We start from the raw sequence: 12,643 nt of genomic DNA on the forward strand, positions 1-12,643 counted from the left end.
GCGCGGGGCCGCTTGGGAGGCGGTGCTCGGAACGCGACCAGGAGGGCGACGCGGCGGCCGCAGCCATGGGTGCTGGGCCTGCGGGGCCGCGGAGGGGGCGCGAGGAACTGCCGGGCGGGGCTGAAGAGACAGCCGCCGGGACTGGCCCTCGACGCTGAGCTGCGGTGGGGCCCCCGCCTGCTCTTGGAGGGCCAGTGAGCGCGAGCGGGGCGCGTCGGAGGAGCCGGGCAGCCGCCGGCCACCTCAGGGGGGCCTCCCTGGCTGCCGGGAGGATCGAGAGGGTCGTGTGGGCACATCTGGGGGTGCGTGGACCCCGCCGGGCGCTTTTCAGGGGCCAGGGAGCGTCTGCAGGGGCCGCGGCACACCGGCGGGGGCACCGCCGGGGCCCAGCGCCGCCTCGGTCGAGCCCCCGGGGCGTCCCTGCATGGCTGAGCTGCCCCCTAGCCGGCCGCCCGGGCGCCGCAGCGGCTGAGATCGCTGGGATCGCCGGGCCGCCGCCGCCCTCGCCGCCCCCTGCATGCCCGGCGCCCGGGTCGCGGCCCACCTGGACGCGCTGGGCCCCCTGGTCCCCTACGTGCCGCCGTCGCTGCTGCCCTCTATGTTCTACGTGGGCCTGTTTTTCGTCAATGTGCTGATCCTATACTACGCCTTCCTCATGGAGTACATTGTCCTCAATGTGGGCCTCGTCTTCCTGCCGGAGGACATGGACCAGGCGCTCGTGGACCTCGGCGTGCTCTCCGACCCCGGTTCGGGCCTCTACGATGCCGACTCGGAGCTCGATGTCTTCGATGGTTACTTGGAGTAGGCTTGGCTACCGTCCTCCCCTCCCCGCCAACGACCCGCAACCCTCGGCCTGGACCGGCCGCCCAAATCCTGCCGCCGCTGCTGGTTGGGGGCATCGTTTGGCCAGGGATGGGACCCCCAGGACGAGGCCCTCACTGGCCTCCAAGACCTGTAAGTGCCCTTTCTGCACCAGATGAGGATGGGTTGGGGCGCTGGCGAAGAAGAGGGTGGTATCTCCACACCGGACACACACCCTTCCCCCAGGCTTGGGATTCCTCCATCCACCTCCTGGAGGTCTATTTAAGATGCCGGGAATGGCCAGACCCCTGTTAGGCCCTTAGTTGGGGCTGCAAAGCTTTCCCCGGTGAAGGTGACAGTCGTTGAGGGGAAGGGAGACTGAGCCTGAATGGTGTTGGGTTAGCCACGGTACCTACTGTCACAGCTTGTGGAAAAGCCTTTGCACCTAGATCCCTTTGAGGCAGATCTGTCAGCACCTCGCCTCTGCCTCCATCTGGCTTGATGGTGACCTTGGTTTTTCCAGAATTCCCATAGTCCCGGAAGGATAAAGACTTGGAGTGTCAGAAGAGCTAACACGCTGGGCACGACCACCTTTGTCCCGTAGCCCTTTCGGGGACTGGGTGGGGACTTGAGAGCAAGGGCTCAGGGCCGAGGGCGTAGGAGGTGAAACCTCCTTCAGCAAAGTCTGCACTTCCTTTTGGCCTTGGGTTTGCTGCTGTTCGGGAGTCGGGTTTCAGGGTGCCGGGCAGTACCGCAGCTTGGGTCTGCCAGGGCCGCCAGTTTTGCAGGTTGCTTCTGCAGACTAGGCAAGCTGGGGCTGGCTCCGCCTACGGGGTTTGCGAGATCCCAAGGAGGAGTAGGGGCCACCGGATCTTTGCACTGAGGTGTTAAAGCCCTGCCGCTGGGCTGCCACCAGGAAGCTGCGTGTCCTGCCCCACCTTGTGTGTCGATGGGAGGAACATGAAGGAGGAGGGCTTGGCCACAGACTCCCAGCCGGGAAGAGAGGCGACTGCACAAGATGAGAGGACACACAGGCACTTTTTGGCTGAGCCCCTCCGCTGTTCAGTGCTGCAGTATCACTAAGCACAGGACCCGAGTGGCAGCGAAGGGAGGATATCGAGGTAGCAAGGGCTCCTTTGAGAAAACAGACACTAATACCACTCGCCCCACGCAAGCTAAGTTAACGCCCCTCCTCTTGTTGCCTGTCTTTGCCAAGATGACCATAGTCAGAGGGAATGCCGGATGGGGCAGGACCCACTGGTGGTAGTGCTGGGGGCTGAGGGCTCCCCTGAGGGACGGACAGTGACATTTCTTTGAGAAAAGCTTCACTTGAGCTCAGTGCGACCTTAACAAGAACCAGGTGCCAGGCAGAGTGTCAGCACTCTTGCATACCTACCCAGGCTGCCTACCTACCTGCCTGCCATCCATCCATCAATCCGTTCTTTGATTGAAGAAAAATATTTACTGAATACACATTGTGCCTCGTGGGTGAACACAGTGAACAAGAGAGACTTAGCCCTGGCCCTCCTGGCACGGGGAGAGAAGACACAAGCAGATTCCCAAACAAGGTATCAGATTTTCTGGGAGCCATTAAGACATGTGGGAAGGACCTGGGCCATCCTTGTTGAGTTCAGCCCTTAGAACAAGTGCCTGGCATCCAGTAGGTACTCAGTAAATGTCTGTTGAGTGAGTAAAGCAGAATAGAGATGGGCTGCTTTAGAAAGGGGGTGTCAGAGAAGGTCTCTTCCAGGAGATGACATATTTGAGCTAGCCCTAAGTTGGTAGACAGAGCCAGACTGAAGATCTGGGGAAAACCAATCCGGGCACAGGCAATGGCTCGTGCCCAGGCAGTAGGGTAGGAGAGCTGGTTTGTGCCGCCACCAAAATGAGGCCACTGTGGCTAGAGAGCAGCCCCAGGAGAGGTCAATGGGGCAGGTGGGGGCAGACCCTACAGGACCTGGGAGGCCAGGGCCACGAGCAAGGGGAAGCCAGCAGAAGGTTTTAAGCAAGAGATGACTTCGGCAGTTGTGGGCAGAATGGGTCGTCGGCGCGAGTGTGGATCAGGGAAGCCGTTTGGGAAGTGTGTAGTTGCCCAGGCTGGAGACGGCGGGGTCTTGGCCGGGGCGAGGTTGGTGAACACGGAGAAACAGACTGAAAACACCTTGCGAAGCTAGAATCTGTGGACTGTATTCAAAACCTGTCCTGAGTATTGATCATTCACCGTGCCTGGTGCTAGGCCCTTTGCACCTGCTTCCACCAGGCCCCAGTGCTAGGCCTTGGAGAGCCTAAAATGAATCTCTGCCTCCAAGCCAAGCGCTTGACTTTGAGACAGCCTAAGTTGGTGAAGAATGTCTCATTTTATCTCTTCACCACATCAACAGAAACACTTCCCCTTCCAAATGAAAACATTGGCATGCTCTGAACCCAAAACTTAAGCCCAAATGCTTCGTCAAACTTCGCAGCAAAGGCTGTTTGAGCAGAAGCACCAGGAAGCATGTCTCAGGGACACCCTTGCAAAGCTGTCAGAGTGGCGGGGCCCAAGCTGGGAAGCAGGAAGGCCTGGGGCTGGGGGGCAATACTCGAGCCCCATGGAGCGGGGAAGTCACGCACAGCGGTCCTTCTTCCCCAATCCCGAATCCAGGCCTAGGCGGCCTTGGCCCCGGGACCGGGGAAGCCCAGACCTGGGTAGGGGAGGGTGGCCAGTAACAGGAAAAGCCTCTGGGAGAGATCTAAAAATGGTCCTACTGCACCGCATCTGTGGGCCCCTTTCTGTAAGCAGAGGAACATCAGTAGTCAGATCTCTTTCCTTCTGGCTCGTTCTCACGCGGACACATTCTCAATGTTATGCACGACAAGGTCACAGAAGCACTGACGGGGTGGAGGGCTGGCCAGGCAGCAGGGACTGGGGAGGATCTCAGGGTGCACTCACTTTCTCTCCTTTTTCCTCTTATGTGTGTATGAACATGATACCGTTCATCAAACATTTGTTTGAAGGAGGCAGTATTAGGGTTGTGATTAGGAGCACGTACCTGGTTCAAATCCCAATCCGGGCTGTGACCTTGGGCATGTCACGTATCTCTGTGGGTCAGTTTTCTCTTCTAAGGAGTGGGGGAAATGAAATCTATCTCATTGTGAGGATTAAATGGGATAGATGTAAAGCTCCTAGGCCCTCCTGTGTCCAGTCAGTGATCATATTCATGTTAACCACTGTTAGCATTAACAGATGTAATGGAAAGTGTGTATGCTCAGGCTTTGGCAAATGTATAAACCTGCCTGTGCACTCCTACGTGAATATTCACATCCCCCAGTGAGCCACGGAGGACTGCTTTCCTGAGTGCTGGGTGGGTTCGGGTCTGGGCTCCTGAAAGAGAATTCCCCCACTGTCTTCCCGGCCCGGGACCCTCAGGAGACCTTTCCCACTGCCTGTGGTCTCCCAGGGCCACCAGATCTGGGCCCCGTAGAGTCGAGGCTGCACTTTTCCTAGAGTGTTAATCATTGCCCAGGAGCAGGAAGTGGGGAATCAGGAGCTCCCTCCTTCCCAGGAGAAAGGCCCCTGCGGCTGGCCTGGGAGCCTTCGGAGAGTCCTCACATGCCAGCGTTTCCGATGCAGAGGCAGGGCAGCTGGATTGATTCGTCCCTGTTCTGGCACGGAGGGAGGGCTGTGGGAGAGAGCCTCTCCGCACCGGAAACGGAGAGCCTACAGGATGTTGCTGTCAGTCACTGAGGCCTGGTGTAGCTCAGATTCGGAGCTCGAGTAACCAGACCGTCGGGCTACCTATTACAGGGGCTCCTGGCTTCCGGGTCCTGACCGGGTGCCACGGCTGCTCCTTCTGATCTACCCGCCCTGGTCCCCTCCGTGCTAGTCAGCAGCCTGTGCCATGAGCAGAACACCCAGGCTGGTGTGTCAGTGCCCTGCTCAGAAACCCAGAATTTCTGCGGGGACGTGGACAATAGATTCAGGTCACGGGAGATCCCTCAGGCAGCTGGTGGAGCTCGTGGGGGGGGGGGGGGAGAAGGGGGAGGAGAAGTGTCACGGCAGAGGAGGGAAACCAGATAGCTGTGGTCCAGGCAAGAGACAGGTGCTGATGGCAAGGGGAGGCAGGTGCACCCCTGGCCTGGCCGACTTTCCACTCTGTCCTACCGCTAGGTTCACCTGGAAGACCGCTGGCCGTGGGACGCATGGGTGCCGGCTGCCCCTCTGGGCGGAGAAGGCCCCATTAGGGAGGGGTGAGGAGCCAAGGAAGTAAAGCTGAGGAAGACAGCTGAGCTCCCCAACCCAGTGCTGGGTTTGCAGGGGCTCGCGGGGGTGGGGTGGGGGGCTCCCAAATCCCGACCCTGGAATAGCGCTCGCAAGTCTCCCAGGCCTGCTGCACAGACGCTGTCACTCCTTTTTGCTGAGTTTTTTAAACCAAACTTTACCTTGAAGTAATTTCCCAATTAGGCAGAAGTTTCAAGAAGAGTGCAGAGAACTCCCCTGGAGTCCTCACCCAAAGTCACCAGTTGCACTGATTGACATGTTGCCACATTTGCTCCCGAACGCAACATGTGCTTGCCCTGCGCGCGCGCGTGTGTGTGTGTGTGTGCACATACGTGTATGTGTGCAGTTACTCACTTGAGCCGTTTGAAAACGGATTGCAGACCTCATGTTCCTTTACCCCTAAATGTTTCGCTGGCTGTGTGCTTAGCTCAAGGACATTCACTGCCATGACCACAGTCACAGTTGTCAACATCGGCAAATTTAACACCGTTGCGAGCCTATGAACCAGATTCAGTCTGTGACTTTATTCGGATCTCACCAATTGGCCCAATAGTGGCCCTTTCACAATAGAAAGGCAGAGTTGAGGTCCCAGATCTCATCCCAGATCACCCTTGGCCTTAATTGTTATGTCTTTCGAGTCCTCCTCGATCCCGACCAGCCCCTCATTCTGTCTTAATCTTTCATGACATTGACATTTTGGAGGAGCACAAGTCTCAATTTGGGTTTATCTGATGTTTACTCTTGCGATTAGGTTCGGATGATGCACTTTTGGCAGGAACCCCGCGGAGAAGTGAGTGAGTGCCCTTCTGAGTGTATGGTTATCAGGAGACACATGACGTCTGTCCCACTACTGGTGATGTTAACTTTGATCTCTGGCCTAAGGTGATGTCTACTGGGTCTCTCCACTGTAAAGTTCCTGTTTTTCCCTTTATCACCTGCCGTTGTGGTCAAACTAGTTTTAGTATTTCATCTTTCAAAAATCTACTTTTTTATGTGGATTTACTTTTTTATGTTTATTTATTTTTGAGAGAGAGAGACAGAGAGACAGAGCATGAGCAGGGGAAGGGCAGAGAGAGAGAGGGAGACACAGAATCGGAAGCAGGCTCCAGGCTCTGAGCTGTCCGCACAGGGCGCCACATGGGGCTCAAACCCATGGACCGTGAAATCATGACCTGAGCTGAAGTCGGACTCTCAACCAACTGAGTCACCCAGGCACCCCTATTTAAATTTATTTTTAATGTTTATTTATTTGTGAGAGTGAGAGAGACAGTGTGAGCGGGGGAGGAGCAGAGAGAGAGGGAGACACAGAATCCGAAGCAGGCCCCAGGCACTGAGCTGTCAGCACAGAGCCCAACACAGGCTCGAACCTGCGAGCCATGAGATCATGACCTGAGCTGAAGTCAGAAGCCCACCTGACTGAGCCACCCAGGCGCCCCTATGTAAATTTATTTTTAAAGGGATGTTTATTTATATCGGTGAACACAGAAAACCAACATTACTAGGCATGGATGAAAAAGTGAGTGCCAAAGTCATTAACCTCTGGCCGCACACCAAAGCCAGCTAAAGGCCTGGGGCCTCTGGGCTGCTCTTTGTTATGGGAGACCAGCCACTGTCCGGTAAGCTAGGGTAGGGGTCGCACCTGCGGAAAGGCTCATGCACATTAGATGAGAGCGTGAAGGGGCGTGTAGTCAGATCCTGAATGACGCTGACAGTGTTGATGGTGTGTCAGACCCACAGGGGACTCGGCCCGGGGCCTTCCCCTTTCCTCCAGTCCTGTCTCCTCTTGGGGGCCAATTACCAAGGAAGATGTGTCTGTTTGGGTGGCCTTTGAAGCAGCCCTGGGTCAGGCACCCGGTGAGTCGAGGCTGCGATGCTGGTGCCCTCACAGCTGTCATCCCAAGCCTGGGAGTGGCTGGGAGCCACTTCCGACTCCGGTTCCAATCACCACCCCACCGAGGGGAAGGCTTCATTCCTGGGATTCCTTCCTGGCCTTGGCTGGGTGATTAAAAATAGCTGCCTCTCTCACATCTCCTAGCTTCCCCTAAGCGTCACCCATGAAGCAGGCAGGGCTGGGCTCATTAGCTCCACTATACAGGGAGGGAAACTGAGGTTTGGGTATGGTCAGTGACTCAGCCCAGATACCCAGCTATGAGGTGGCCAGTTGGGCCTCCTAGCCTCGCTCCCAGTGCCTCCTTGACGTTCTCTGTCACTCTTGGGCACCTGCTACTTTTCCCTTAGACCAGAGAAACCAGGCTGAGGCTGCTTCACAAGCCGGGGGTATCTGGCTAGCACTAACCGTTGCATTTTCATAGTATTTTTTTTTTTTTTAGCGTTGCCTTTGGTGTGTGACGAATGATACTGTTTTTTATTCATGAGAGTGACATAAAGGTTCCTTTAAAAAAAAAAAATTTTTAAAAAGTGCATTCATTTAAAATACCAAATAAATAATACTCCAGGCAGTTCTTAGGCAAGACTCGAGGGCAAAAGTTGCCATGTCTTAGGACCAACCAACTGGAGACACATTTTGGACCAAGAATCATCACAAAACTGACAACTGATGAGTGTCAGCATCTGGCACGTGAACCAGACCTGGGTTCGAGAAACCGACCCTTGCTTCTCCAGAACGCTGGCTTCCCTGGGGGACACGGACCCAGGCGGCTTCTCCTTTCTGAGCCCCTTCCGGCCGTGAACTCTTGGACCAGACAAGGCAGAGGTCGTTCTGTGGCACAGCCCGTCACTGAGGCCACAGCGGAGACGCAGGGCGTTTTGGTTCTGGGTGACGTCTGTCTGTAGCTGCTTTAATTGGTTAGTTGGTGAGCCGTGGGTTTCCAGCAGGCGAGGTCCTTGGAGGACGACAGGGCTACTGTTTTCAGAAGGCCCCCAGCACGGAAGAGGTGCCCTGCCTGGTGTGTTTTCTGGCTGGGAAGTGATGGAAGGAGGGGAGGGGCCGCTACTTACCAATGCCTGGTGTATCGTAGGCATTCCACCAATGTGATTTCAGAGCCTCACCACAAACATTCCAGGGAGGTAGGCACTGTCCTCTGGTTTCAGATGAATAAACAGGCCCCGAGAAATTAAGTTAATTTGCCTGAGGTCACACGGCTAGGAGGGGGCAGAGCCTGAATCCCCACAGACGGGCCTTGCCCTGACTGCCCCTGAGGAAGCCCGCAGGATGGCTGAATCGAGAAGAGAAATCTCCTTTCAGGACGTCCAGGGCATCGCCCCACCAGCGCCCTCAAGACACAAGGGCCATTTTCTCACTTAAGCCAAATGCCAAACCAGGCGGCTTCTCCACCGAGGTATTGAGCTGACACATTGTTCTTAAAATGGCTCAAGTGCCCAGCTGTCATTCTTAATGACAGAAATGAGTCAGCTGGCCACTCCCTCTGTCCGGATCCGGGGAGTAGCACGGAATGAAAGGTTACAGCTTCAGAAAGAAAGAAAGAAAAAAAAAAAAAGCAGCCATTGGCCAACGAACGGTCTGCTCTGCACTAAAGATACTAGAATGTTGGAGAACGCCCTGCCTTGGATTCTGCAAGCCGAGGCTTCAGGATGCTTTCAGCCTGAGGCTTTGGGTGCCCTGGAAGAAGGCGATGAATGAACCTCAGATCAGACTGCGGAGGGGAGGTTCAAGTCCTGGCTCTGCCCTCTGCGAGCTGTGTGGCCTTGAACAAATTGCTGAACCCTCTCTGAGCCCCATCTGAAATTCCGGATGATGAGCCTGCTTGGCCCCATCTCCTGAGGTGCTTCTGAGGCGTAAATGAGCTAGGACCTGCGTTAAAGCGCATAGCACGAGGGAGAGTTACCACCTGTCGTTGACATGCTCAAGATTCTCGTTGAGGGGCTTGCTGTGAGGCCAGACTTGCAAGTTAAGGAACCAGGGGATCTTTAGCAGCCATGGCAGGTGGCAGAGATGAGTGGTCTCAGGACACCCTCCGGAGGACACACAGACCTGGGCTGTCCTCAACTTGCTGTGTGACTTAGGGCAGGTCACTGCCCTCTCTGGGCCCTTTGTGGAATGAGTGGGACCGACTGATCAGGGTCTCTCACACCCCATGTGACACCACCAACAATCGCTGCTGTAACGTCTGAACTGTTATTTGTGTCACTGTTTTCTTTAAACGAGCTCTTTTTAAAGTGAAGTGATGTCCTGGAAAGACCGGACCCGTATATTCCGATCAGAAGTGAAACCCAGCAACATTTGCCATAAATAGGTGACCCTGCAGGTAGCACAGTGAAAACAGAGCCGTAGTGAATACAGCTGGAGCCGGTGCCTGCGGAGCCCCGGGCCTGTTCAGATGGGAGATTAGCCCGTGTGAGAGACACAGGCCAGCCAGACCGCCGCTTGCCTGGACTCCCTGCTGCTGGTAGTCACCAGGATTGGGAGAGGAGTGAGTCCCCGTCCTGGGGGGTGACTGTGTGCTCTGACATCCTGTCCACACAAGTCTGAAATGGGCTTAAGTATGATCCCTGGTGTTGGAGGGCTCTGGAGTGAGCCCTGCTCTCAGGAGCACCCCGGCAGGGAACCCCAGAGGTCCCTCGGAGGGAGGGGAAGCCAGGGACACCTTGCTAGATGGCTGAGCTCCCCAGTGCTCTGGCCACACCCCTGGCTTCCCCTCTCCATGCCAGGTCCAGTGGGGAGGGGGGGTGGGGCCCCAGGACGTGAGGACTTGGCCTGTGCCATCAGTGGGAGCCAGGGAAGGTCTCAGAGCAGTGGAAGGATGTGTTCCCAGCTGGCCTCTAGAATCTGGGAGAGAACACGAGAAACTTTGCAGATTTGGCCCCTCCCCCTCCTCCACCAAGGCCTGCCTTCTTGCTCCCTTCCCCCACCCCATAGGAACCTGGGGGGAGCACGGGTCTAGGACCTGCCATGCTCTCATCGCCAGCCCGCCCACCCCCCACCTGGCGTGTTCTTCATGCATGGCCTCACCCAGACTCTGGGCTCCATCTGTCCCTGTGCTCTGTCCTGTCTTTGACCTTCGGCTGCAATTGCTCACAAGATTGTGTCTCAAAGGCATGACTGCATTTATCACGGGGTCCCCAGCCCCCGGCTCAGGTCCTGGCACACAGGATGTGTGAAATTAGGTGGGGTTGAAAATCTCCAGAGGCACGAAGCCCTGGGGAACTGAGCATCCCAGACAAGTTACTTACTGTCTCTGAACCTCAGTGTCTTCATCTGTAAAATGGAATCGTAACAGTGTGTCTAACAACTCCGGGAGTTGTTAGAGCTGAATGAAATGACTTAGTGCCATGGGCCATCTTGGGCATGCTGTCCCAGGAGTGGACCCTGGGACAAAGATTCAAGGGCAAGTCGCTTATTTGGGAGGTGATCCTGGGAACTACTGGTAGGGAGTGAGTCGGTGAGTCGGGAAAGGGTTGTGTCATCCAGTAGGTCACCACTGCAGGCCTGGGCTCAGTCCTGCTCAGGGACTCTGGGGGCCAATGTAGAGACAAATATGGCTCAGTCGCCTCAGCTGTGGAGTGCAGGAGCTGGGGTATTGATTCACCACCTTCCTGGCCATCACTGGTTGGAAGGCAGCTGTGGGGGGACCTTGGCTTTGCCTGCGGGACACCAGTCAGCCCTCGGGCAAAGAGGCAGGTCAGCATGCCCTGGAGGGGTGAGTGGAGGGAACAAGCGAGGTACCTGCAGCCTCCGCCCTGGGCTCGTGGCACTTAGGTGGCTGCTACCTCCTGAGCTTTTACTGATTGTGATTGTTGTTGTTACATCCAGTGCCAGCTCCGCCTGTCACAGGTGTGTGATTTAGGCAGGTCACTTGGCTTCTCTGAACCTTGGGGAGATGCATGGTTCTCAGTGGAGGTGGTTCTGCTCCCCCTAGTGACCCTTGGGAACGGGACAAGGGTACATTTTTAGTTGTCGCAGTGCCCCGGGGTGCTACTGGCATTTAGTGGTCAGGGACCCGGGGGGGGGGGGGGGGGGGGGTTGTTGACAACCGTCCTGCAGGGCCCAGAACGCCCCCCTCCACCTCAGAGAATTGTTACACCTCACATGTCGGTGAACTACAGTCCGTGTCACGTGTTTCACATACAAGGTCTATCGGATGCGTGACGGCATTTGCAGAAGCGAGCCGGCAGAGATGAGGCACAGAACTGGGGCAGGAGGGCAGGTGGGGAATGGAAGACGCCGCAGAGACGCCGCCACCCCGCCGGACGCAGAAAGCGGAGGCTACGGGAAACGGGGAGCCGCCGAAGGGCCTGGCCGCGAGGATGATGCCATGTCCTCGGAGGACGAGCCCGGTGGGGCTGCGGAGTAGCTTGGCGACGGCCGCGGCCTTCCCGTAGCCTGCGTCGCATTTTCCAGGCGGGGCGGGAGGCGGGGCCAAGCCCCGCCCACGACCCCAGCTTGCTCGGCTGCCCTGGGGCTCAAGTGGGCCAGCAGGCTCTGGGTGACCCCTGAAGGGAAACTGCCCTGGTTCTCCAGTCCAGGCTCCTTAGAAATCAGGCGAACTTATTGTTACAAAGTTATTGTAATGGGGAGGCGGGGGGGGGGGGGGGGGGGGGGGGGGGGGGGGTGGCCTCAGTCGGTTAAGCGGCTGACGTCGGCTCAGGTCATGATCTCACGGTTCGTGGGTTTGAGACCCGCTTCGGGCTCTGTGCTGACAGCTCGGAGCCTGCTTCTTATTCTGTGTCTCCCCGTCTCTCTGCCTCTCCCCCACTCACGCTCTGTCTCTCTCGAAAGTAAATAAACTAGAAAAAAAAAAGTTATTAGTAAAAGTTGTAGGAAAACACCCCCAGCCCGAGTCTGGAGCTTCTGATGGTTTCTGAATGCAAGAGATGGGGGAAGGCCTCCCTGCCCCTCCTTTGGCCTCCCGGGGCCTGGAGGTTGGACCCAGATACACCACCAAATGGGTGGCGGGGCCGTGCTTCTGTGCCAGTAACACCCCTTTTCCCTTCTCGTTAGGCCTGCATCCCCCGAGAGCTCCGTGCCAACAGAGAGGTTTCTGTCCAGACCCAGGAGGGTGAGGCAGAGAGATGGAGACTGAGAGCCGAGGCCCGGAAGGCCTGTACCCCTGTCCCCGGGGAAAGGCAGGGACATCCGAAGACCTCCCCCACCCTCAGCGTCGCACAAATGGCCTTGCCTTGGCTTCTGACCTTCGCGTTGGCGATGGATGTTTACAGGAACCCAGCCAGAGTCTGCCTCCCCGCTCTTCACCCCCGACCGCTCCTGCTTCTCCACACTTCATCTTCCGAGAGTTTGCTTCAAACTGCGGACCCACTGCGGAAGCCACTCCCAGCTCCGTTGGAGGCCAGCGGAGCCCAAAGCTTGGCCAGGTTTGGCCCCGAGGCTGGTCTTAGATGCAGCGACTATTTCAGGGAGTAAGTCAGAAGGAAAAGAAGCCAAGGATCGTGTCGGGGGCGAGGGTCGGGCTTGACTTATTCGTTTCCAGTTGCTCGTTCTGCATCAAGTTGCCAGGACTGATCCGTCATGCGGGGGGGTGCCTCGCTGCTCCGCTGGCCAGAAATGTTTTTGCAAATGTGAGCGGTATGAATACTTGATGTCGATAAGCCTGTAAAAGCAATACTTAGGAGGCTGACTTCTTTCAATTAAAAAATGTATGCAACCAA

At 56.6% G+C, this 12,643-nt stretch overlaps 1 protein-coding gene across 2 annotated transcripts; it reads left to right on the forward strand.

Moving 5' to 3' along the window:
• DEXI (Dexi homolog) lies at positions 1–12,643 on the forward strand. 2 transcript variants are annotated; one of them, XM_043560540.1, is made up of 2 exons: positions 1–954; positions 11,979–12,643. In XM_043560540.1, exon 1 carries the CDS (start codon positions 518–520, stop codon positions 803–805), a length of 288 nt encoding a protein of 95 aa, XP_043416475.1. In that variant the 5' UTR covers positions 1–517; the 3' UTR covers positions 806–954; positions 11,979–12,643. The 2 variants fall into 2 exon arrangements, with proteins under 2 accessions (XP_043416475.1, XP_043416476.1); XM_043560541.1 differs by having other exon boundaries at positions 20–2,369.

This window comes from Prionailurus bengalensis, chromosome E3 (assembly GCF_016509475.1).
Source record: "Prionailurus bengalensis isolate Pbe53 chromosome E3, Fcat_Pben_1.1_paternal_pri, whole genome shotgun sequence".
NCBI lineage: Eukaryota > Metazoa > Chordata > Mammalia > Carnivora > Felidae > Prionailurus > Prionailurus bengalensis.